The sequence below is a fragment of the Oncorhynchus keta genome, chromosome 34 (genome assembly GCF_023373465.1).
Source record: "Oncorhynchus keta strain PuntledgeMale-10-30-2019 chromosome 34, Oket_V2, whole genome shotgun sequence".
Taxonomy (NCBI): domain Eukaryota; kingdom Metazoa; phylum Chordata; class Actinopteri; order Salmoniformes; family Salmonidae; genus Oncorhynchus; species Oncorhynchus keta.
Genome location: NC_068454.1, coordinates 55072456 through 55099095, shown reverse-complemented (window position 1 = coordinate 55099095; position 26640 = coordinate 55072456). Strand labels below are relative to the sequence as shown.

Sequence of the window (26640 nt, the reverse complement as noted above, 5' to 3'; positions counted from 1 at the left end):
GCCCAATAACTCTCTTGGAATTATAATGGCATACTATCCACATTCCTGTAGAGGAATACTTTCACCAGGTAAGTTGACTGAGAACACATTCTCATTTACAACAATGACCTCGGGAATAGTTACAGGGGAGAGGAAGGGCGATGAATGAGCCAATTGGAGGCTGGGGATGATTAGGTGGCCATGATGGTATGAGGGCCAGATTGTGAATTTAGTCAGGACACCGAGTGTTAACATCCCTACTCTTTAAGATAAGTGACATGGGATCTTTAGTGACCACAGAGTCAGAACACCTGTTTAATGTCGCATTTGAAAGACAGCACCCCTACACAGGGAAATGTCCCCAATCACTGCCCTGGGGCATTAGGAAATATATATATTTTAGACCATAAGGAAAGAGTACCTCCTACTGGCCCTCAACACCAGATCCAGCAGCATCTGGTCTCGCGTCCAAGAACAACCCTGCTTAGCTTCAGAGCCAGGCCAGCAGATGGATGCAGGGTGGTACTCATATCCAGAGGTCAGTCATTTGTCATTGAATGTCCAACGCTGACACGCTAATTCACACGTTTCTCCATTTGTTTTCCACATGTGCGAATGGACACTATGGCCATCAGTGGGACACTGAGATCTACGGCATTACCTGTAACTTATCCCTTCTGACAGAAGCCACCATGCTAGCTAGCTCCCAGAGCACAGGGCATGCAGCGCAGCGCTCCCCAAAGAACAATGTAGACACTATACTGGACGAAATGGTGTAGGAAAAAACAACAGTGGAATCCGCATGCTAATATTTCCTCAACAGTGGTCTATTGTCAGAGCCGCATAGTTATTTATGTGGGACAAGGAGGCCAGTGTCCCTAAAATAACTCCTATAAGTATGGATTTTCAACCCGATGCACAGTGACACTTATCTGACGACCTGAGCAGCTGCAAGGCAGGCGTTGGTTTGAGCCGGTTTGAGCAGACCATTGGGTTCGAGAAAGACCTCAACAATAACTCAAAATGGATCAACAAGGCGTTCAGATGGAAGGATATCACAGCATTTAGAATAAAACATGTAAAAAAATATTTAAAAATTGCAATTTGGAGAACCAAACCGAACTTCCAGATCTGGATCTACTGACACATTTTCAGATTCTATGAACAAAGAGACGCGTACATCTGAGTACAACTAAAGCACGGACGCTGAGACTGTTAGAGTTGTGTGAATGATGTACATGGAGGTAGAGCCATACTGCTCGAGTCAGCTGCAACAACAAAAATCACAGACACTTGAACTGGCAACACTGAAATGAAATATCTACCATGAAAGCAGGTTTTCTGTAGCGGAAGCTATTTACTTACTAAAACAAATTGCTCTTAGATATGATTGTGTAAAAGGATGAAAGGACGGCTGGTCTCAACCAAAGCTCAAAGCCCATTGGGGAACCAGGATGCCACCAGCACATCTTTCCTTATTTCTCTAGGAGTCACTAAGACCTTCCCAGTGAACAAATCACAGAACCAAACATCCCTTGTCACCTTGGTGAAAGGCAACTGTAATTGCGATCCTACACCTCACAACATGGAATATGAGAGACTAGAAGAGCAGGACAGAGAAAAGAAAGATCAGAGGAGAGGAGAGGAGAGGAGAGGAGAGGAGAGGAGAGAGAGAGAGAGAAAAGAAAGAGGAGAGGAGGAGAGGAGAGGAGAGGAGAGGAGAGGAGAGGAGAGGAGAGGAGGAGAGGAGAGGAGAGGAGAGGAGAGGAGAGAGGAGAGAGGAGAGAGAGGAGAGGAGAGGAGAGGAGAGGAGAGGAGAGAGAGAGAGAGAAAAGAAAGATCAGGAGAGAGAGAGAGAAAAGAAAGATCAGAAGAGAGAGAGAGAAAAGAAAGATCAGAAGAGAGAGAGAGAGAAGAGAGAGAGAGAGAAAGAAAGAAAGAAAGAAAAAAGAGAAAGAAAGAAAGAAAGAGAGAAAGGAGAAAGAGAGAGAGAAAGAGAGAGAGAAAGAGAGAGAGAAAGAGAGAGAGAAAGGGATTCATTGATATAGTATGAAAAGGAAGGAGAGAGAATGAGAGAGAGGATGAGAGAGATATTTCCCCAGTAGACGTGGTTGAGGTTTGTGCTGCTGTGACAATGCTATAAAGACATAGTGATTTGATGTTATAAAATGATGATGAAAGCAGTGCCTGTGCTCTGGTGTTCCAGCAGCTCCCCAATATGAGCAAACTGTTCAGACGTATTTCCTCCCGGCAGTGGCCCTGTTATGTTACAGAGCCATCTCGCTCCATCACCTCCATCATCAACTACCATCAAACCCACTATCTCAGCAAAACAAAACTACTAGCGTTGCTCTGATAAGCCCTTTCCACTGCACTTACAGTATGATGACAAGTCACCTCGCATCTTGTATGCTTGGCAAACACAACAAAAAAAAAACGCTGAATAATCTGTCTAACCCCTTTTCCCTCGCTCTGTGACTCTGGGAAAGGTAATCCATAGGTGTGGTTATCTAGGTGTGTGTTACATGTGTTGACATTGAAACACCTCTGCAGATTGAAACTCCAGCAAACGTACAGTTTTATAGTTTTGCATTGCCCATCTAATAATAATAATACAGTTATGAATAAAGTTTATAACGATAAATAAGTCATCTTGATATTAGACTGCGTTAAAAAAAAATGTCTCAACACATCTGACCGACTTTGATTTTGAGGTGGAATACCCCTTTAGTGCTTTGTCTTTGGTTCCCTGACAGCGATACTGCGACAGAGACCTGAACAGGACTCTCGGTCTCCCTTCTTTCTTTTCTCTCCAAAACTCTTGAACGTGCCGTCCTTGGCCAGCTCTCCCGCTATCTCTCTCAGAATGACCTTCTTGATCCAAATCAGTCAGGTTTCAAGACTAGTCATTCAACTGAGACTGCTCTTCTCTGTATCACGGAGGCGCTCCGCACTGCTAAAGCTAACTCTCTCTCCTCTCATCCTTCTAGACCTATCGGCTGCCTTCGATACTGTGAACCATCAGATCCTCATCTCCACCCTCTCCGAGTTGGGCATCTCCGGCGCGGCCCACGCTTGATTGCGTCCTACCTGACAGGTCGCTCCTACCAGGTGGCGTGGCGAGAATCTGTCTCCTCACCACGCGCTCTCACAACTGGTGTCCCCCAGGGCTTTGTTCTAGGCCCTCTCCTATTCTCGCTATACACCAAGTCACTTGGCTCTGTCATAACCTCACATGGTCTCTCCTATCATTGCTATGCAGACGACACACAATTAATCTTCTCCTTTCCCCCTTCTGATGACCAGGTGGCGAATCGCATCTCTGCATGTCTGGCAGACATATCAGTGTGGATGACGGATCACCACCTCAAGCTGAACCTCGGCAAGACGGAGCTGCTCTTCCTCCCGGGGAAGGACTGCCCGTTCCATGATCTCGCCATCACGGTTGACAACTCCATTGTGTCCTCCTCCCAGAGCGCTAAGAACCTTGGCGTGATCCTGGACAACACCCTGTCGTTCTCAACTAACATCAAGGCGGTGGCCCGTTCCTGTAGGTTCATGCTCTACAACATCCGCAGAGTACGACCCTGCCTCACACAGGAAGCGGCGCAGGTCCTAATCCAGGCACTTGTCATCTCCCGTCTGGATTACTGCAACTCGCTGTTGGCTGGGCTCCCTGCCTGTGCCATTAAACCCCTACAACTCATCCAGAACGCCGCAGCCCGTCTGGTGTTCAACCTTCCCAAGTTCTCTCACGTCACCCCGCTCCTCCGCTCTCTCCACTGGCTTCCAGTTGAAGCTCGCATCCGCTACAAGACCATGGTGCTTGCCTACGGAGCTGTGAGGGGAACGGCACCTCAGTACCTCCAGGCTCTGATCAGGCCCTACACCCAAACAAGGGCACTGCGTTCATCCACCTCTGGCCTGCTCGCCTCCCTACCACTGAGGAAGTACAGTTCCCGCTCAGCCCAGTCAAAACTGTTCGCTGCTCTGGCCCCCAATGGTGGAACAAACTCCCTCACGACGCTAAAAGATTTAGATGCACTATTGTAAAGTGGCTGTTCCACTGGATGTCATAAGGTGAATGCACCAATTTGTAAGTCGCTCTGGATAAGAGCGTCTGCTAAATGACTTAAATGTAATGTAAATGTAATTAGGCTTGGCCACTAGTTGCAGGTGCAATCAGAATCTGTCTGCACCGGGCCACCGTCTCCACTTCATCCTAATAACACATAGCGTCAGTCATTCAATCATCAGGGCGGGAACGCTGATTAAATAAAGTCTCTCTCACACACTCTCCCTGGCAAGTAAGTTAAGAGCACGGTTCCCACCACAGATAACCGAGCTTAATCTCACTCCGTTTTCTATTGGGAAGCGCTGTGAGTCGCATGCTCAGGACAAGTGTCGCGCATCGCCACGCCGCCGTTCAACAATTGTAAACGATTGCATTTCATTAACTACATTGCTGTAAGACACCGAGTTGTGTCACAAACGTCAGCCCCACCTTATACGCAATATACTGTACATTGTAAGGCCCTAACGAAGTGGCACTGGAATGTCGAAAGCAGACCCAAAGCGAAAAACCTACAAATAAACATTTGCGTCATCTTTGGGGAAAACAAGACTCAAAGAGCCTAAAAAAAAGCCAGATGAAAAGATACAGGGATCGAAAGAGAGAGAAAAAAAAAGAGGCGGTTTATCCACAGCGTGCCCCTTCATTAGATTAACACAGCCATGCTTACCCCTCTCCCTAAGCAAGGATGCAGTAGCAGAGATAGCGGGGGATGATAAAACACTGGTGCTTGTCAACAACATGAAAGGGAAATGAATGGGCGGGCTGACGCAGAACACTGAAGGGGGGTAGAAAGGTCTCTACAGAGCTGCTCGGGGTTTTGCAATGTAACTCGCTGCGCTCACATTTCTTGATCTCTTGCTCTTCCGATGAGAACATCTAATGAGGCTCTCACGGGCAACGTGTCCGTCACAGGGCAGGCTGAGACAGGCACAGGGCCTGGCTTGGCTGGAGACAGATGATAGGCCTTGGTTGAAATGGTTGAAAAGCACACAGCCACTCATCGTGTCACAGTACATATTCTCTGGGGAGATGGACCACTTCAAAATCAGGCCTGTTACTGATCTACACTCTTAGAAAGAAAAAAAAAAATGCGCTATCTAAAACCAAAACGGCTTCTTCGGCTGTCTCCATACCCTTTAAAGTCAGAGAAGCCGTTAAAAGAATCCCATTTGGTTCCATGTGGAACCCTTTCCAAAGAGGGTTCCACTTGGAACCAAAAGTGGTTCTCCTATGGAGATGGCCGCAGAACCCTTTTGGAAGCCTTTTTTCTAAGAGTGTACTTTAAATATGTGCTTATTTACCAAGCTATGACTAATCCATAACAAGAAGCTCTGTAGTGTCCGAGTGAGAGGAGAAGAAGGAGAAGCGACAACCCACAGTGACAAACAGACAAGAGAGGGGAGGGGGAAAAAATGCAGCGAGTGGGCCTTGGATCTCAATCTCTCTCCTCTGCTCTCATGGGCCCCTGTAGTGCAGAGGACGGTTTAGCCTTCTGGTGGACCATCGTCTGTAACTACAACAAGGAGCCAGCTAGGATCCACCCATAGTGGTGGGACCCAGGCACGGGAAATATTCCTCTAAGAAGCAGCTATGTGGCCCTTGACCAGACCACCCACCCAGGAGTAAAAAACTGCCACCACCCACTCTGTCACAGCATTCATCATGGATCCCGAACCTCCGCCCACAGGCGCCGGGGAGAATGACCCTCTGTCTTCAGACTCGTCAGGCATTCATAGACAGGCTGTCCTCCGGAGATTTCTCAGTGGCAGATCGAGGAGATGCTAAACCCCTTATTTTTCGCCTCGGTCCTTGAACCGCCAAGCCCCTTGCATGACTTCTGTGATCTTCATTTCCTACAACTGCTCATTCCAAATGTGGAATCATGTGTAGGTCAGAAATAACAGCTCAACCAAACCTGTGTACGCACTTAGAAAAACGGAGAACCCTTTTTGGTGCGAGGTACAACCCTTTCGGGTTCCATGTAGAACCTTTTCCACAGAAGGGTTTTTGGTTCAGCTTTTACCTGGAACCAAAAAGGGTTCTCCTATGGGGAACAATGAAAGCATGTATGTGATATCAATTTTTACCCAGGACAAAATTGATGATAAAAATGTGTCAGTGGTAGTGCCAATCTTCACTATTCAGCATGCACTCAGTGTTGAGGTTTACATCGTAATCTGATCTAGTCCCAGTGAGGCTGGCACCACTGCCAGCAATGATGGAACCTCAACTCTTCTGTCAACACCGGCCAAAGCTTTTCGCACTGATCTGTTTACTGGCTAAGAACATATCACTCAGAGCATTATCTCTCTCAAGACTCTTTTACTCTCTTTCATTCTCCCCGTCTCTCTCTCCCTCGCTGTCTTTTACTCGCTCTCTCTCTCTCTCTCTCTCTCATGGGGTTTCTAGCCCATAATCTCTCCTCTCTCAAGTAAAAGGTGTTAGGTAACAACAGCACATAACAGGACAGAGCAGGCAGATACAGCATCAACAGGTTGCTATTGATCAATCCACAGTGTGTGTGTGTGTGAGTGTGCGTACGTACAGGGACTTTGCCTTGCCATCTCCTAGACAAGACAGCTGTTTGTGTGAATGTGGGCTAACGCAGCCTCCATTTACAGTATGCCCATAGAATACACTAGTTAGTTTCCTCTCTCACCACCATTGTCTTGGATCAATGGCAAACTTAAACGGAAAAGGAGTAAATCCAGTCGGTGACAATGGATTTTGTTACGCCCCGAGCACAATCCACCATTATCCTGCTTTAGATGAACATATAGAACGTGGGCCTTCATCTAATTGCTTCATTTCTTCTTGCTTCATTCCATTTCCTCTTTACGTTATGTTTCATTCTTTAAAGTCTAAGACGTTGGGGGAGGAGGGGGTGCTAAGCTGACATATGGAGTTATTTTAAGAAGGTCAAATCACATTTTTAATTTAAGGGACCTCTTTAGGTAATAAAAAGAGTATTTAAAAAATGATTTGATAAAAATATAGATGTTGTCCTTGATTACTAAAGCCCATGGAAAATCATTGAATAACATATTCCTAAATGGCAAAGAGGACAGTCAAAAAATGAATCATAAGAAACAAGGTTTTGACGTTTCTGTCCTAAATCTAGGAGAGTGCAACACTGTCAACAAGACAGCTTGAACACTTTTTTTTCATGATTCCATGTGTTATTTCATAGTTTTGATGATTCACTAGTTCTACAATGAAGAAAAAGGAAATAATTAAGAAAATACCTGGTGTGAGCAGGTGTGTCCAAACTTTTGAAGTCGGATGTTAACATAAACCTTAGCCAAATACATTTAAACTCAGTTTTTCACAATTCCTGACATTTAATCCTAGTAAAAATGCCCTGTCTTAGGTTAGTTAGGATCACCACTTTATTTTAAGAATGTGAAATGTCAGAATAATAGTAGATAGAATTATTTATTTCAGCTTTTATTTCTTTCATCACATTCCCATTGGGTCAGAAGTTTACATACACTCAATTAGTATTTGGTAGCATTGCCTTTGAATTGTTTATCTTGGGTCAAATGTTCCGGGTAGCCTTCCACAAGCTTCCCACAATAAGTTGGGTGAATTTTGGCCCATTCCTCCTGATAGAGCAGGTGTAACTGAGTCAGGTTTGTAGGCCTCCTTGCTCGCCCACATTTTTTTTCAGTTCTGCCCATGGGATTGAGATCAGGGCTTTGTGATGGCTACTCCAATACCTTGACTTTGTTGTCCTTAAGCCATTTTGCCACAACTTTGGAAGTATGCTTGAGGTCATTGTCCATTTGGAAGACCCATTTGCGACCAAGCTTTAACTTCCTGACTGATGTCTTGAGATGTTGCTTCAATATATCCACATCATTTTCTCTCCTCATGACGCCATCCATTTTGTGAAGTGCACCTGTCCCTCCTGCAGCAAAGCACCCCCACAACATGATGCTGACATCCCCGTGCTTCACGGTTGGGATGGTGTTCTTTGGCTTTCAAGACTCTGTAACGGATGTGAAATGGCTAGCTAGTTAGTGGTGGTGCGCGCTAATAGCGTTTCAATCGGTGACATCACTTGCTCTGAGATCTTGAAGTAGTGGTTCCCCTTGCTCTGCAAGGGCCGCGGCTTTTGTGGAGTGATGGGTAACGAAGCTTTGTGGGTGACTGTTGTTGATGTGTGCAGAGGGTCCCTGGTTCGAGCCCGGTTATGTGCGAGGGGACGGACTAAAGTTATGTTACACCTCCCCCTTTTTCCTCCAAACATAACGATGGTCAATATGGCCAAACAGTTCTATTTTTGTTTCATCAGACCAGAGGATATTTCTCCAAAAAGTACGATCTTTGCCCCACGTGCAATTGCAAACCGTAGTCTGGCTTTTTTTAATGGTGGTTTTGGAGCAGTGGCTTCTTCCTTGCTGAGTGGCCTTTCGGGTTATGTCGATATACAGTGAGGCAAAAAAAGTATTTAGTAATCCACCAACTGTGCAAGTTCTCCCACTTACAGTTTTTTTCGATTGCTAAACGACAGTGGACACAACTGGAGTCCCATGTGCAAAACTCTAACTACAGTCTGCACAGCAGCAGTTCATGTGGACCGAACTCTAGTTCGTTTTCATTGCTTGAACACAGTTTTCAAAACTCTACACACTTATCCCATTGACTTTAACCACAACCTGCACAACACTGTGGATTTACAGCACTTTGTTCAAATGCTAACACACTGCTGTCAAAACTGTGAACCACACATTAAAAACGGAATAGATTTCAGCCTTGTGCCTTTCAAACACTGCTGATTGCAATTTCAGCTGAAAGGCTAAGCAGGTGTCTTGTTTTAGACTTGTTAGTGAACACACACACATATTACAGTATATATAGGTAGAGCTCAGAAAGACTCATTTTGGAAATGGAACAAGGAAGATAGGTTTGTGGAGGGAGAAGGGTGGCAGGGAGAGGGCGGATGCGTGGAGGAAGACAAAGAAGACAAAGAGCTGTTATTTCAGATGAAATAAGGGCTACACTTATAGACCATGTCGTGAACCATGGTCTCTCATTGAGAGAGGCAGGGTTGAGGGTGCAACCCAATCTGCAAAGATCCACAGTGGCATCTGTAATGCGAATTTTCCATCATGCAAACAGGTGAGAGTTACATCCTTACAGTAAATGAAAACATTACAGGAATCTATTTTGTATTGCAATTATAGAATATTTACACAGATATATATTACAGTAAATTTGACTGTAAAATATATTTTTACAACAGGACCCAAAGGCTGCCCCCAACAGGGGGAAGAGGAAAAATATTTTCAGATGCTCAGGAAAATGCTATTGTTGACATGGTAGTTGTCAACAATGCAATAAAACTGTGTGAGATTCAAGATAGAGTGCTGGCTGATAATGATATATTTGAAAATGTTAATTCTGTCAGCACAACAACTATTGCTCGAATCCTAAAGAAACACCAAGTTACAATGAAACCGTTATACACTGTACCGTTCGAGAGAAACAGTGAATGGGTAAAAGAGCATAGATACCAATATGTCCAGGTAAGACATCTGAGGTTACGTACACAGCTATACAAAATATTTACAGTAAAAAAAAACACTAGCATTTCTACAGTAGAACTGTGCACTTATTGTTTTTCAGAGAGTAATTGAGGTGGAAGCACTGGAAAGACCAGTATTTATCGATGAAGCTGGATTTAACCTTGTCAAAACACGGCGCAGAGGAAGGATGTGAGGACACGAGTCCAGAGGACTGCCAGGGATGGATAAGGCACTCCAGAAGGTTCTTCCCCAGGTGCATGGCAAGAGAAAACATTAGATGTGATGTTGAAGAAAGCCTGTGGCCTGATGCTTGAGAGAGGCAGGATTACAGTATGTACTTTTAGTTTCTACCTTTTTTTTCTCATTACTGTAATCCCGTAAATTACTACAGACTATTGAAGCAAACTGCTAATATTCATTTACCTTAAAGAATTGTTATGTTCTAAAAAATGTTCATAAATCATGTGAAAGAATGTCACTCTTTTCTTTGAAGAAAATATTACTTTGTATGAAGTCACTGAAATTGTTCAAACTGTAAAGATGAAAAGTTTGTATTTTCTGTATTGGTGTTTGATGCTAGTGTTTTTACTCTCAGTGTGTTCTGAGTGACAGTGTGTGTTATCTCAGTGAGGGTTGTGCATAGTGTTTGGCTGCACTGAGCGTGTTTTGAGCCATGTGTTAAGAGTTGTGTTGCTTGGAATGAGTTTTGCAGGTGATGTGAACTGTTTAGCTCAGGTGACTGTTGGTAGTGCAGACTGTAGTTAGAGTTTTGCACATGTGACTCCAGTTGTGCCCACTGTCGTTTAGCAATCGAAAAAAAAACTGTAAAAAGATGAGAGGCCTGTAATGTTCATAATAGGTACACTTCAACTATGACAGACAAAATGAGAAAAAAAATCCAGAAAATTACATTGTAGGATTTTTAATGAATTTCTTTGCAAATTATGGTGGAAAATAAGTATTTTTAAGTGGGAGAATTTGCACAATTGGTGGCTGACTAAATACTTTTTTGCCCCACTGTAGATACTTTTGTACCTGGTTCCTCCAGCATCTTCACATGGTCATTTGCTGTTGATGAACCAGACTTGTGGAGGTCTACAATTTTTTTTCTGAGATCTTTGCTGATTTCTTTTGATTTTCCTATATCATAATCTTCTAAAGCCATGACATCATTTTCTGGAATTTTCCAATCTGTTTAAAGTCACAGTCAACTTAGTGTATGTAAACTTCTGACCCACTGGATTTGTGATATAGTGAATTATAAGTGAAATAATCTGTCTGTAAACAATTGTTGGAAAAATTACTTGTGTCACGCACAAAGTAGATGTCCTAACCGACTTGCTAAAACTATAGTTTGTTAACAAGACATTTTTGGAGTGGTTGAAAAACTTGTTTTAATGACTCCAACCTAAGTGTATGTAAACTTCAAACTTCAACTGTGTTTATATATATAAATCTATATTTTTTATTTTTTATTTTTTTTATTCATTCATAGAATATATATATACTTCCCATTCGTAAAAATAAAACAAACGCATCAGACGCATCCCGTGACACTTGTGGGGGTCATAGAGAACACCATTATGTTCGTTAGAATCTCCCTTTTCCAAGGTGGGGTCTCATTAGTTTGTGTTCGGACACAACCAGATAGAAGGATTTTGATGGGGATTTGTTTTATTACATGTACTTTAACTTAGAATGACACACCGGTGCGAATCTAGGGGGTTGGATCCCTGCATTGATTTCGCTAACAGGTTTTACAGATGGGAGTGTTACCAAGTGAGTGTTTTGCTCAAACATACCTTGGGGATATCTCATACTGCAACTTTTCCATGCTAATTCACAAAATGGTGCAAAAAAAATTACGTTAAGCTTTTTGTCCATATATCAAATATGGCTTGATTATGACTCTTGTTGTAGATGGAGTCTTTTTTTAAAACTCTACTGGCATTACGAAAAAGACATTCCATTGTATGAGCCACAATAGTTTACATCATTTGAATTCATATTCTGCACTACCATGGAAATTGTTGCACCACCATACCAGATAGCCATTACGAATGTACCCATGAGTTTACTAGTCAAATTGCTACGAAGCTTCATCACGTTGTTCAATACGCTATCTGACCACTCGCATAATTAAATCATCATCCTGAGTGCTTGTGTCAAGTGGAGAGTCAGAAAAACACCATAAAAACAGACCATCTATACACACCTGAATCTACCATCTGCACTAGTACTGACAGGACAGCAGAACACTGCTCGCTCAATTTCCTGAAGACACTTTATCTTATCACACAGGTTCACGGAAAGTTCAGAAAGCAATCGTCAAAAGCTGTGTGACTCGCTCTGGCAAGTTTGTAAGGAAGAAGCATCACAAATCTGTCGACCTTGGGGCGGGGGGGAAGAGAAGAGAGAGAAGAGAAGAGAGAGAAAAAAGGAGAAAAAAAGAAAGAGAAAAGTGAGGAGAAAGAAAGAAAAAAGAAAAGAGAAAGAAAGAGAAGAGAAAGAAAATACAGAAAGAAAGGACAGACAGAGAGATAAAGACAGAGACAGTGAGAGAATCTGAACAATGGTGTCAAAGCAGAGAACACTGGCCCAGTGATGAATGGTGGCTCTCAACAATCAACGCTTTTGAGTGGCGAGGAGCTCTGCTGTGGCAGTGCCAGGGTCTAGTGCCCGCTGTACCAGCTAGTGGTAGCCCCAGCCACCGAGACAAATGCCTGAGCCATCAGCCTCTTTTATATACGGCCTGACATAAGGCACAGCGAAAGAATGTAGCTAAATAATGGCCTGCCCAGCATTTCTATACATGACCCTAAGCATGATGGGATGTTAATTGATTAATTCACTCAGGAACCGCACCTGTGTGAAAGCACCTGCTTTCAATGTACTGTACATTGTATCCCTCATGTATTCAAGTGTTTCCATTATTTTGTCAGTTACCTGTAGATATAAAGAGAGAGAGGAACAAAGGACGGGAGAGAGAAAGAGAGACAAAACAGAGGAATTCTCTCCCAGTCTGTTGTTAAAGTGCAAGCAGCAAACAATAAACGAATAAAGTACACAGAGCAGGCCCTGTTTTATCTGGATAAGGTGTCCAACATCCCTCGCAGTCTTGTCTGATAGACAAGAAAACCTTTAACAGGCCCATAAGACAATCTAATTCCCTGGCATGTTGTGGTTCACTTTTCATTTTACATCCTGACCCTTGGAGCTTTACAATGGAGTTAGTAACGAACAGACAAACGAGCGATCGACGGATGGAGCGAAGGGAGCCAGGAGCACCCACTCATATCCTCTTCTCCTTCAGCCAGAACAGAAGAGCATAGAGCTCTTAACCCAATCAGCCCTGGGACAGACTAATGCAGTCTGCTGCAGCATAGGCAAGGCAGCAGCACGCCTGTTAGAAAGGGCAGAGGACGGGCCAGGTCACAAATGCAATCAGAACCAAGAACATGAAATAAGTAATAATTGACTTATGGTGAAATCATTCAATTTTCTTGAAAGAGGCAAGCCTGTGGAGATCTTGAACGGAATTGCTCGTTCATAAAAGGTAGAAGACCCATGTCTATTCCTCTATTTTTCCCCTTCTTTTATAGCCAAGACATTCAGCAATTTATTCCAGTTGCTTTTGAATTAAATTCAATATCTGAATCGAGTCATTTTAGCTATTTTGACTTTCCCGGGTTTCAAGGTTGACTACTTGAGCACACAGTTTTGGTTTCATAATGTCAGTCCCACAGACTTTGGCCACACTTTCCTTGAGCTTAAAGAGCAAACGCAGTTCAAGTGGATCGAAAAAGATATATACACCCACGTGGTCTGAAACCTTCTCCAGCATGAGAAAACATTCACCTGCATTGGGATATGCTCAGAGAGCCTCTCACATCCCTGTGACGACCCTTAGGCCTAGACCACCCTGTCCTCAGTGAAAGAGAACCACAGCACCACGAGAGATGTTGATTAGAATCTCCCAGCTAATGTTGGTTTAATTCTATTCCGAGAAGAGGGGACGGACGGACGGGCGAGGGGGGTGGAGTGACAGACTGACAGGCAGGGAAGAGGGTCAGCTAAGGAAACCCAGACAGGTCAGGAGGATCTGGAGCCAGGACGGACACAGACAGACCTGGACTGTGGCTGCAGCCTGAGTGTAGGCCCCGGAGCAGACCTAGGTAATGGAGCCATAATGGCCTTTTAACAGCACACAACTGTTGACTGGGGTGTGTTTGCTCAGGACTGGAAAACGAGTGCAAAGTCTGTTAACAGAAAGTGTGGCGTGGATACATTAGAGACCTTATCACTTGAGAGGCCTCAGCGACAGGAGAGGTTTGCTGATGCCAACTCAAACAGAACACACCACTAAACTGGCTCTCACAAACCACTTTAACCATGGCAATTTGGTGGGAAATTCCATATTTTTGACTCTCCGTACCAAGCCGTGAAATTGTTTCGGTCAATGTGCTTGAGAGCAATAATGAATGTTCTTTCCTCTCTCGAAGTTGATGAGAGTTCTAGAAAGAGGCATTTGACAAAATAGTGCTAAACAGCCTGTTAAGAACAGCTTGATATAAACAACACCTGATAAAAACAGCACACCATAAAAGAGCCTGGACTACAGACTGACACGAGATCAGGATCCATCAAACCTGAATGTTACATACCTGTTGTGTCAGTGCCCTAACAAAGCCCACACTTCTAATATAATAATAACAACAACAACAACAATAATAATAGTAATAATTGGATAATTTGTCTCATTGACATGACATTTTGTTTTGCAAGAGAGAGCTGTCAATTCAACAATGAAAAGATCAAGCCCCAAAATCTCTCTCGCTGTCCTTTGGCCGATGTTGCTTATCTTCATGAACCAAAAAGCCAATCCAGTGATTTTCTCTATACAGGTTGCCACCAGGTGAGTTGCATACGAACAGCTTTGAAGCGCATCCCTATAAAAAGTTGATGAGGGCTGCAGGGATAATAATTGCATTCGATGTGTCAGGGTAAGTGTCTCCTTTCTTAATGAGATCAACGACTTTCACCTGCATCGGAACTCTCTCAAATCCCTTAACACGTTATAGCAGAACCTGAGCCGGGCTAAAGTTCCAGTTAAAGAAAGTGCTTCCTCATTTTCAACTTTGTACGGTATAAACAAAAGGGTATCATCCCACTCCTAGTCCCTTCCGCCACCTTCCTAAAATCATAATTTGTCACTCGTTGAACGTCACTGGTGGGTGACCATTTTGTGCCTTCCAAAATATGTTTTCCCTCAGTCTCAGAATCAGCAAGGTAAACCGACAGACAAATGTTTATGTTTAATAATTGACAAGTTGTGTATGTTGTTCTAGGATCAGGTGATACTACATCTTACCTCCCCAGGTTAAAACAGGGTTCCCTTTAGGTGGGGGGGTTTGAAACAACTGATTTTTGATTGGAGAGCCTAGACCGACACAGCATTGACCAATGACAAGTGTTTAATAAAAGGATTCCTTCCCAATAACGTAACATCTCACTTTCACGTGCATGAATACAGACTCACCTGCATGCACACGCGCACAGGGGTGAATGTAAGCAAGAATGCGCAAGCACCAACTCACACACACACAAACAAACAAAACACACTAGATAAGTCAATAATCCCAGTTACATGCCACATCTCATGCTTCTTGACCTGTAGTTAACCTTGTTTGTTCCCCAACCCTGAATCCTCTCTCCTCTCCTCTCCTCTCCTCTCCTCTCCTCTCCCTCCTCTCTCCTCTCCTCTCCTCTCCTCTCTCCTCTCCTCTCACACACACACTCCCACACACACACACACACACACACACACACACCTTTTTCACAAATGGCTTTTCTATTGATCTGGTGCCCATTGCAACCAAGGCACACTGAGCTTTCATCTCTTGTTCTGCTACTTGGGGGCACTCTCTACCTTTCCTCTCCCTCCCTGCTCTCTGTTTCTCTCCTCCCTCAGTCTCCCCGCTTTCTCTCACTTCCTTCCCTCCGCTCATTCCTGGCCTCCTTCTCTGTCTCCCTGCCCAATCTCCCTTCCCTCTCTAACGTACAGCTCTCTATTACCTGGTTCTCTTTGCGTTCTCTACCTTTTCTCACTCTCTTCCCCCTCTGTCTTCCCTCCCTCCCTTACTAATCTTCTCCTCCTTCTCTCAATGAGAGACGTGACGAAAGCCCTAAGACCTTTCTTTGCACTGTGCCACACGATAACCACTAGGGTCATCATTACCCTTACAGAATAACAGGCAGTGGCCTTCTCCGCCCCCTGCCTACCTCACACCTCTCCCCATTAATTAGTGTTGTCTTTGTGTCTCCATGTGTATGGTGATCAGAGGCAGTGGTGCGCCACAGGGGTCAGCTTTGAGCTGCTTGTTTGTTGTTCGGCTCCCAGTCGATACGGTGTTCCAGGGGTGTGCTCATGTGCAGGAACACAAAGAACATTTCTCCAACGCCACGGGTGCAACAGCCAGACCTCAGCTCTTTTAATCAGAACTGATAAATGGTGAAAAGGGGGAGAGAATGACCGTTTGCTGTTCAATTCACAGTGTCTGGTGTGTTGTGACTGAGGCTTTTGATTCAGGATTTGATAGAGGATCAGTTAGATGATATTCCATCCGATTGTGTCAGGTTAAACATATGCTGAAATATGTCGAGGCTACCTTGCATTCACATTTTTCCTTTGATCGTTAGGCGAAGCCATTGTACGAGGGATAAAGGGGGTTCTCAAAAAATATTGTTTTATCTTGGGATAAATATGTACAGTTGAAGTTGGAAGTTGACATACACCTTAGCCAAATACATTTAAACTCAGTTTTTCACAATTCCTGACATTTAATTTTAGGCCATTTAATTTAGGCCAGTTAGGATCACCACTTTAATTAAGAATGTGAAATGTCAGAAAAATAGTAGAGAGAATTGATTTATTTCAGCTTTTATTTCTTTCATCACATTCTCAGTGGGACAGAAGTTTGCATACAATCAATTAGTATCAATTAGTATTTGGTTTTTAGCATTGCCTTTAAATTATAACTTGGGTCAAACATTTTGGGTAGCCTTACACAAGGTTCCCACAATAAGTTTGGCCCATTCCTCCTGACAGAGATGCTGTAACTGAGTCAGGTTTGTAGGCCTCCTTGCACACACACACACTTTTTCAGTTCCGCACGCAAATTTTCTATGGGATTGAGGTCAGGGCTTTGTGATGGCCACTCCAGTACCTGGACTTTGTTGTCCTGAAGCCATTTTGCCACAACTTTGGAAGTATGCTTGAGGTCATTGTACATTTCCCCAAAAAGTATGATCTTTGTCCCCATGTGCAGTTGCAATCCGTAGTCTGGCTTTTCTATGGCGGTTTTGAAGCAGTGGCTTCTTCCTTGCTGAGGGGCCTTTCAGGTTATGTCAATATAGTCGTTTTACTGTGGATATAGATACTTTTGTACCCGTTTCCTCCAGCATCTTCACAAGGTCCTTTGCTGGTTTTCTGGGATTGATTTGCACTTTGATTTGCACCAAAGTACATTCATCTCTAGGAGACAGAACACATATCCTTCCTGAGCGGTATGACGGCTGCGTGGTCCCATGGTGTTTATACTTGAGCACTATTGTTTGTACAGATGAACATGGTACCTTCAGGCATTTGGAAATTGCTCCCAAGGATGAACCAGACTTGTGGAGGTCTACAATTCTTTTCTGAGGTCTTGGCTGATTTCTTTTGATTTTCCCATGATGTCAAGCAAAGAGGCAGTGAGTTTGAAGGTAGGCCTTGAAATACATCCACAAGTACACCTCCAATTGACTCAAATGATGTCTTGTGTCATGCACAAAGTAGATGTCCTAACCGACTTGCCAAAACTATAGTTTGTTAAACAAGTTGAAAAAACTAGTTTTAATGACTCCCACCTAAGTGTATGTAAACTTCTGACCTCAACTGTATGAGTGAGTGAAGCAGACTTAGATTTTCTGAATTGAAAGATACACTACATCACCAAATGTATGTGGAAACCCCTTGAAATTAGTGGATTCGGGCTATTTCAGCCATGCTCGTTGCTGACAGGTGTATAAAATTGAGCACACAGCCATGCAATCTCCATAGACAAACACTGGCAGTAGAATGGCCCGTACTGAAGAGCTCAGTGACTTTCAACGTGGCACCGTCATAGGATGCCAACTTTCCAAAAAGTCAGTTCATAAAATTTCTGCCCTGCTAGAGCTGCCCCGGTCAACTAAGTGCTGTTGTTGTGAAGTGGAAACGCCTAGGAGCAACAACGGCTCAACCGCGAAGTGGTAGGCCACACAAGCTCACAGAACGCGACCGCCGTATGCTGAAGTGGGTAGCGTGTGAAAAATCATCCGTCCTTGGTTGCAACACTCCCTAAAGAGTTCCAAACTGCCTCTGGAAGCAAAGTCAGCACAATAACTGTTCGTTGGGAGCTTCATGAAATGGGTTTCCATGGCCGTGCAGCCGCACACAAGCCCACGATCACCATTGCGCAATGCCAAGTGTCAGTTGGAGTGGTGTAAAGCTCGCTGCCATTGGACTCTGGAGCAGTGGAAACGCGTTCTCTGGAGTGATGAATCTAGGTTTGTGTGGATGCCAGGAGAACGGTACCTGCCCCAATGCAGTGCCAACTGTAAAGTTTGGTGGATGAGGAATAATGGTCTGGGGCTGGTTTCATGGGACGGGCTAGGGCCCTTAGTTCCAGTGAAGGGAAATATTAATGCTAAAGCATACAATGACATTGGAGACCATTTTGTGCTTCCAACTTTGTGGCAACAGTTTGGGTAAGGCCCTTTCCTGTTTCAACATGAAAATGCACCTGTGCAAAGGTCCATATAGAAATGGTTTGTCGAGATCGGTGTGGAAGAACTTGACTGGCCTGCACAGAGCACTGACCTCAACCCCATCGAACACCTTTGTAATTGGAACGCCGACTGCAAGTCAGGCCTAATCGCCCAACATCAATGCCGACCTCACTAATGCTCTTGAAGCTGAATGGAAGCGACGTTACAATATCTAGTGGAAAGCCTTCCCAGAAGAGTGGAGGCTGTTATAGCAGCAAAGGGGGGGACCAACTCCATATTAATGCCCATGATTTTGGAACAAGATGTTTGACAAGGAGGTGTTTGGCCATGTAGTGTAGGTTTCATCCATTACACATGGCATCTAAATGACATATACAAAACAATTAAATTCAATTAGGCAAAATGCAATTGTAAAAAAAAAAAAAAAGATAAAGTAGATGACGAGACGTCTTGTTTCTTCTCATTGAATAAAACTTTAATTACAGACTGATGTACAGTATCAGTCAAAAGATTTGTCCAATCTACACATTCCAGGGTTTTTCTTTATGTCAATTAACAGGTGTGCCTTGTTAAAAGTTAATTTGTGGAATTTCCTTCCTTCTTAATGCATTTGAGCCAATCAGTTTTGAAACGGTAGGGGTGGTATACAGAAGATAGCCCTATTTGGTAAAAGACCATGTCCATATTATGGCAAGAACAGCTCAAAAAAGCGAAGAGAAACGACAGTCCATTATTACTTGAAGACATGAAAGTCAGTCAATCCGTAAAATTTCAAGAACTTTGAATGTTTTTCAAGTGCAGTCGCAAAAACCATCAAGCGCTATGATGAAATTGGCTCTCATGAGGACCGCCACAGGAAAGGAAGGCCCAGAGTTACCTCTGCTGCAGAGGATAACATGTCTTAAATGTTACATTGAACCTTTATTTAACTAGGCAAGTCAGTTAAGGCGTTATGACGGCCTACATCGGCAACATCGGCAAAACCCGGACGACGCTGGGCCAATTGTGTGCCGCCCTATGGGACTCCCAATCACAGCCAGTTGTGACACAGCCTGGAATCAAACCAGGGAGTCTGTAGTGACACCTCTAGCACTGAGATGAAGTGCCTTAGACCGCTGCACCACTCGGGAGCCCAACTAAGGTTAAGTTCATTAGGGTTACCAGCCGCAGAAATTGCAGCCCAAAGAAAAATAAGTTCAAGAAACAGACACATCTCAACATCAACTGTTCAGAGGAGACCGCGTCAATCAAGCCTTCATGGTCGAATTGCTGCAAAGAAACCACTACTAAAGGACACCAATAAGAAGAAGAGACTTGCTTGGACCATTAAACACGATCAATAGACATTAGACCGGTGGAAATATGTCCTTTGGTCTGATGAGTCCAATTGTGAGATTTTTGGTTCTGTTTCTTTGTGAGATGCAGAGTAGGTGAACGGATGATCTCCACATGTGTTGTTCCCACCGTGAAGCATGGAGGAGGAGGTGTGATGGTGCATTGCTGGTGACACTGTCAGTGATTTATTTAGAATTCAAGGCACACTTAACCAGCATGGCTACCATATTATTCTGCAGCGATCCACCATCCCATCTGGTTTGTGCTTAGTGGGACTATCATTTGTTTTTCAACAGGACAATGACCCAACACACACCTCCAGGCTGTGTAAGTGCTATTTGACTAAAAAGGAGATTGATAGAATGCTGCATCAGATGACCTGTCTTCCACATCACCTGACCTCAACCCAATTGAGATGGTTTGGGATGAGTTGGACCACATAGTGAAGGAAAAGCAGCCAACAAGTGCTCAGCACTTGAGAGAATACCAGACGTGTGTAAAGCTGTCAGAGGCAAAGTGTGGCTACTTTGAAGAATCTAAAATATATTTTGATTTGTTGAAAAATGTACATGATTCCATATGTGTTATTTCATAGTTCTGAGTCTTCACTATTATTCTACAATGTGGAAAATAGTAAAAATAAAGAAAAACCTTTGAATAAGTAGGTGTGTCCAAACTTGAGACTGGTACTGTATGTCCACCTAATTTGATATAACACTTCATGGGAGAATGTAAATTAACTCACACCAGCATTTCTAAAGTGCACTGTTTGCCTCCTTACTGGTAGCAATCTCCATCACTGTAGAGAAATCACGAGTAGCCAACCACCTAGGACTCTCAGACAGCTTTCTGTGGCTCTGCTATAACACAATGGATTCTGCCCTCACCTGTTAAGTTGGAGTACTACATTTAGGGCACAATCATCTTTTTATACATTCCTTGTATTTCTACACTTTTTATTTATCTAGGCCTACCCTGGGATGCACGCGCAATGTATACAAAATGTGCAAAGCTCTCAATTCACTGTTAGAGCAGACAGTCCAAGTTGCCTAGAGGAGTAGAGGTGGATGAAAAACAATCTTCATTTACAGGTTGACAGAGTGTGGAGGGAGGGAATAGGGGATGTAAGCACTCTTTCCATTACCAGGTTTGGTCACACCCATCACCATTAGCAATGAATCCCTGGGCCACGGATACCTTGTCATCACTCGGGTTCCTTCACTGAAAGATACTCTGCATTGAGAGATGGGATGCATGTGTGTTATGCTGTTATAAAGCACTGCATTTTTTTCTGCTGTTGAAAATACATTTAAGAGCATTGCTTGAAGTGGACCAGTGCTGACTGGTAATAGAGTACCAGCAACTCAAATTGTCTGCTTTAGTACCAGCACCCCTTGCAAAATATTGGCACCCAAGTGTACCGGCAGCCAAAATGAGGACCGTCACCTATTTTTATTCCACTTGAAGCAATGTTTAAGAGAGCTTTTCGGGCGAGGGGCTCTCAGATAAGGCATTTAGGGAACACTTTTTTACTACAACCTTTAAATCATTATGAAGCAACAGCATTGGAGCGTAACCACGACAACCCTTTACATCTTTTGTAACTGTATGTATTATGGCTGACTTTGCTTTGTGTCAGCTCGTTCTTTACCAAAAACTGGCATACAACTGAAACGGCTGAGGAGGGAAGCTGCACAATAAAATAAAAACTCCTTACCAAAGACCTCATCTTGTGATTCGGGTTCTGCCATGATCTCACCAATGGGTGCTGGTTCTATGGTCTGTTCTGCTTCTGGTGACGAAAGCTTTTAAAAGAGAGAGAGAGCACAAACAGAAAGAGGTGAGCTGAGATACCATGGCAACAGAGCAGAGAGGCTTTTCATTATCAGCCACATGGAGCCGAATCTGATATTTGTTTAGAGGCTTACCTGAATTATCGCAGCACACAAAAGTCAGACACATTTGCAGTATTTTTGGGACGTCCTTATTATCATAAAAGCATTGCTAAATGCATTAAACCCCCTCTCCTCTAGACACTTACACACACCTACGCCATCACATCACTGAGTGTACAAAACATTAAGGACACCTTCCTAATATTGAGTTGCACTCCCCACTTTCCCCCCTCAGAACAGCCTCAAATCGCTGGGGCATGGACTCTACAAAGTGTAGAAAGCCTTCCACAGAGATGCTGGCCAATGTTGACTCCAATGCTTCCCACAGTTGTGCCAAGTTGGCTGTATATCCTTCGAGTGGTGAACCACTCTTGATACACACGGGAAACTGTTGAGCGTGAAAAAGCCAGCAGCATTGCAGTTCTTGACACACTCAAACCGGTGTGCCTGGCACCTACCACCATACCCCGTTCAAAGGCACTTAAATATTTTGTCTTGCCAATTCACCCTGTGAATGGCACACATACACAATCAATTGTCTCGAAGCATAAAATTCCTTATTTAACCGGTCTCCTCCTTTTCATCACAGATTGAAGTGGATTTAACAAGGGGCATAAATAAGGGATCATACATAGACTTAACTGGTGAATCCAGGTGAAAGCTATGTCATGGAAAGTACACTCAGTGTAAATGCACACACAAACACAAAAACACACGTGCAAACACACACATACGCACACATGGATGCACACACACACACGCATTAAAAAAATATATATATATTAGAAATATAGAAAATTGTCCCTCTGTGTTCAGAATATTATGGTGACTCAGTTGGACTGAGATTGTGTTCTTTTTCAAGCATACCAGGCAAGTCAATAGCGTCTTTCGTATCCCGTTCCATCAATTCCAAATAAAATGTACCATTATCTCAGCACTGGGTGGTACATTAACTTTACTTTGAATCTCACAATATACTGTATTGTTTCCCATTAGACACCATTCGAAACATTTTGAAATCCCCTTTCCAGTCACATTTCCCATCTCCTTCCAGAAATATAATACACCTCCTCTCTTCTCGGACTGCTTTTTATCACAAACTGTGGGGGACTTTAAAAACGCGGCTATTTCAACAAAGTGGGCCATGCAGCCACGAGTGGCGGCCTAGCCTGCTTGTCACCGTCCGCAGGTAGGAGCTGACGACGTGACTTCTTTGCACCTGCTTATCATAATAGGAGGGATGATATTTCTATCTTGTTGAGAAGAGCATCCCAGGGGGAAGAGGACAGACGGGGGGATGGAGGGAAGCTGCACAGCTACACAGAACGAGATAAGGCCAGCCACTCGCACCACAATGAAGGGGGAATCAAATTCAACTTTTTGAGGAGGGCTGAGGCAAAGGTTAATGCTAAATCAAGCAGCATAATAGCTACTCTTGCTGCAGAAATAGGTAAGACTGGGAGAATATGCAATCTCAACCAGAATCTGTCTGTCCTCTGTATTCAATGGGGTTCTTCATATAAAGCATGCCTATCTGTTTCTCCAAGGTTATGCATGTCGGTCTGATATTTCTTGAAATGCTACCCTTTGAAAATGTCTGTATCTGATTTCAATTGGATGGGCTATCAAATGGATGTATATAAAAATATGAGCTGGTTCCCCTTTTTTCCATGTGTAGTTTCCAAAAGCTTTCTAAGCTCTTATAGTCTGGGGGGATTTGGAGTGTAGTGATTGAAGTAGGGTTGCAAAAGGGTCGGAAACTTTCCGGAAATCTTCCATGGTTAAGCCCGGGAATTTGGGGAATTTTGCTTAAATTTTTTGTGGGATACAGGTAAGGCAATTCTGGGTCTTGTGGCATATTTTAGTTAAACTATCCCCAATTCAATGGAATTGCAACCCTCTGCAACCCTCTTCCATCACATGTGCAGTGCACTCTTCCATCACATGTACAGCTCATTCGCAAGATCTTGCACACTAATGAGATGCTATTGAGCCCACACTACTACACTGTCTGAGCCAAGGACTACATGCTTTCTGGTAAGTTGATTACAATACTGGGTGGGGGGGGGATATATTTTATATGACATACAGGATTTTTTGTTAACTAGTAAATAGTAGCCTACAGCAAAGTGTGTTTAGTTTTTTTTTGTTCGTTTTTGCTACCATGTGGGTTTTAGCTTGATTGAGCCTGCTAACTGAGGAGTGTTAATTCACCTGTTCCCATACAGGTTTCATTTTAAAACATGTATCTTACAAAGGAGTTGTTTAATCTAACTGCTGTGTACATTTGCAAATACTGTGCCAAATCATGTGTGAAGAATGCAACAAAGAAGCAGAATCATCTGGCCAAGTGCATAAAGTTCCCTCTGCACTCACAACAAGCAACCTCTGACAAAAGTCCCTCTACTTATATTCGAGGTGAAAATGATGAATCAGACACCTTATCAATAGCAACAGCTCATGGTCCTCCTGGAATCAGTTTTTTTTTTACTCAATGGAGGAATGCAGTCAGAGAAATGATGATGAATGTCTTGCTCGAGTCGTGTATGCAACTGGTTCACCTCTGACGCTCACAGGCAATGTGTATTGGAAGAGATTTCTGAATGTTCTTCACCCAGCATACACCTCTCCAAGCAGACATGCTTTATCTTCTCATTTGCTGGATGCAGAGTTCAACAGAGTTCATGTGAAGGTAAGGCAAATCAGAGAGAACGCAGACTGTATTGCAATCATCTATGATGGGTGGACGAATGTTCGTGGGCAAGGAGTTAACAACATAATCTCCACCCCTGAACCAGTACTCTACAAGAGCACAGACACAAGGGACAACAGACACACCGGTCTCTATATTGCAGATGAGCTGAAGGCAGTCATCAATGACCTTGGAAGGTATTTGCATTGGTGACAGACAATGCTGCGAAAAAATGAAGGCTGCTTGGTCTAAAGTGGAGGAGTCCTACCCACACATCACACAGATTGTCTGTGTTGCTCGTGCATTGAATCTGCTCCTCAAGGACATCATGGCACCGAAAACAATGGATACACTCTACAAGAGAGCCAATGAAAAGGTTAGGTATGTTAAGGGTCATCAAGTTATAGCAACAATCAATCTCACCAAGCAAAGTGAGAAGAATAAGAGCACCACATTGAAGCCGTCCATGTTTGACAGTCTCCTGGAGGGGAAGGAGTCTACAAGAAATGGCCATATCACAGTCTGCCGATGTGGACAGCCCCATCAAGAGGATCCCCCTGGATGATGTATTTTGGGATATAGTGGTAAGCAGCCTGAAATCTACAGTAGTAGAATTTCACGGATTGAGGGAGACAATGCCATCCTGTCTGATGTTCAGACTCTGCTTACATATGTAAGAGAAAAAAAATCCATACTGCCCTGCCCACTTCACTGTTGCTCCATGCAGAAGAAACTGCAGTTCTGAAATACATCAGAAAGCGTGAAGACTTCAGCCGGAAGCCCATACACACTGCAGCATACATGTTGGACCCCAAGTATGCTGGAAAGAGCATCCTGTCTGGTGCAGAGATCAACAAGGCCTATGGTGTTATCACTACTGTGTCTCGCCACCTTGGCCTGGATGAGGGCAAGGTTCTTGGCAGTCTGGCGAAGTACACTTCCAAGCAAGGGCCAACATATCTCTTCATCCACATGGTGGAAGGGACTTTGTTGATCTGAGGCTCTTTCTCCTGTTGCCTCCATCCTCCAAATCCCACAAACATCAGCCACCTCAGAGCGCAACTGGTCCTTGTTTGGGAACAGACACAACAAAGAAGCAACAGGCTGACCAATACAAGGGTTGAGAAATTGGTGGCCCTCGAGGCTTTTTTTTACCCCCTTTTCTCCCCAATTTCGTAGTATCCAATTGTTAGTAGTTACTGTCCTGTCCCATCGCTACAACTCCCACACGAGCTCCAGAGAGGCGAAGGTCGAGAGCCATGCGTCCCCCGAAACACAAACAACCAAGCCGCATTGCTTCTTAACACAGCCCGCATCCAACCTGGAAGCCAGCCGCACCAATGTGCCGGAGGAAACACCAAACACCTAGCGACCTGGTCAATGTGCACTGCGCCCGGCCCGCCACAGGAGTGGCTAGTGCGCAATGAGACAAGGATATCCCTCCCGGCCAAGCCCTCCCTAACCCGGACAATGATAGGCCATGGACCTCCAGGTCACGGCCGACTGTGACAGAGCCTGGGCTCGAATCCAGAGTCTCTGGTGGCACAGCTAGCACTGCGATGCAGTGCCTTAGACCACTGCGCCACCAGGGAGGCATTTGAGGCTTTTTCAGCCTGACAATGAGCCATCCTCAACAAGGTTGGAAAGTGACAGTGAAGATGAGGCCTCAGAGTCTGATGTTCAAGAGGTGGACATTGAGGAGGTCCAGGGAGAAGATATGGAAGCCTGAGAGGAGGACAACCAAAGCTTTAGTTTCTAGACTATCATTTTACAGATGTTCAGGTTTTTGGGAGATGCGATGGATCGTTGGCGATCATTCAATATTTCCTTTCTTTTGTTGTTCAGTGAAATCATCCCATGTGAAGAGTCAACTCATTTAATTAATGTTCAATTCGTAACAAAATGTTTATAATATTTTTCTATTGGAAGGATTTCATCATTTGCAATTATGTCTACTTATGATAAGGTAAATATATCCAATGCAAATAAATCTAAATTTAAATTGTATTAATATTAATTCCCATATATTCCCGTTAATTCCCACACAGTTTCCACCTGAATATTCACCAAAATGTGCAACCATAATTGGAACATCTCATGACTTGGAAGAATTTCTTAGAGAGAGTCAAAGGTCATGGTTTTATCCGTTTCCTCTCTGATAGGTGTGCCCTTAAGCATTTGTGTTCACCCCCAAGAGGAATGGTGAATGGGGACTTAGACTCCATCCCACAGATTTCTTCTCGAACAGCAGGATGTGCTCACACTGCAAATGTTCACAATATCTCACAGACCGGCTCACATGAAGTATGATTGCTCACAAGT

The 26640-nt window shown here is 43.8% G+C and overlaps 1 protein-coding gene across 1 annotated transcript in view; it reads right to left on the bottom strand.

Annotated features, from left to right (window-relative positions):
- Positions 1 to 26640, bottom strand: part of LOC127915144 (myelin basic protein-like) — a 48395-nt gene that overhangs the window by 716 nt on the left and 21039 nt on the right. The window contains exon 3 of the mRNA XM_052494111.1: positions 21449 to 21536. Coding sequence (XP_052350071.1) covers positions 21449 to 21536 — 88 coding nt within the window. The remainder of the gene's footprint in view (positions 1 to 21448; positions 21537 to 26640) is intronic.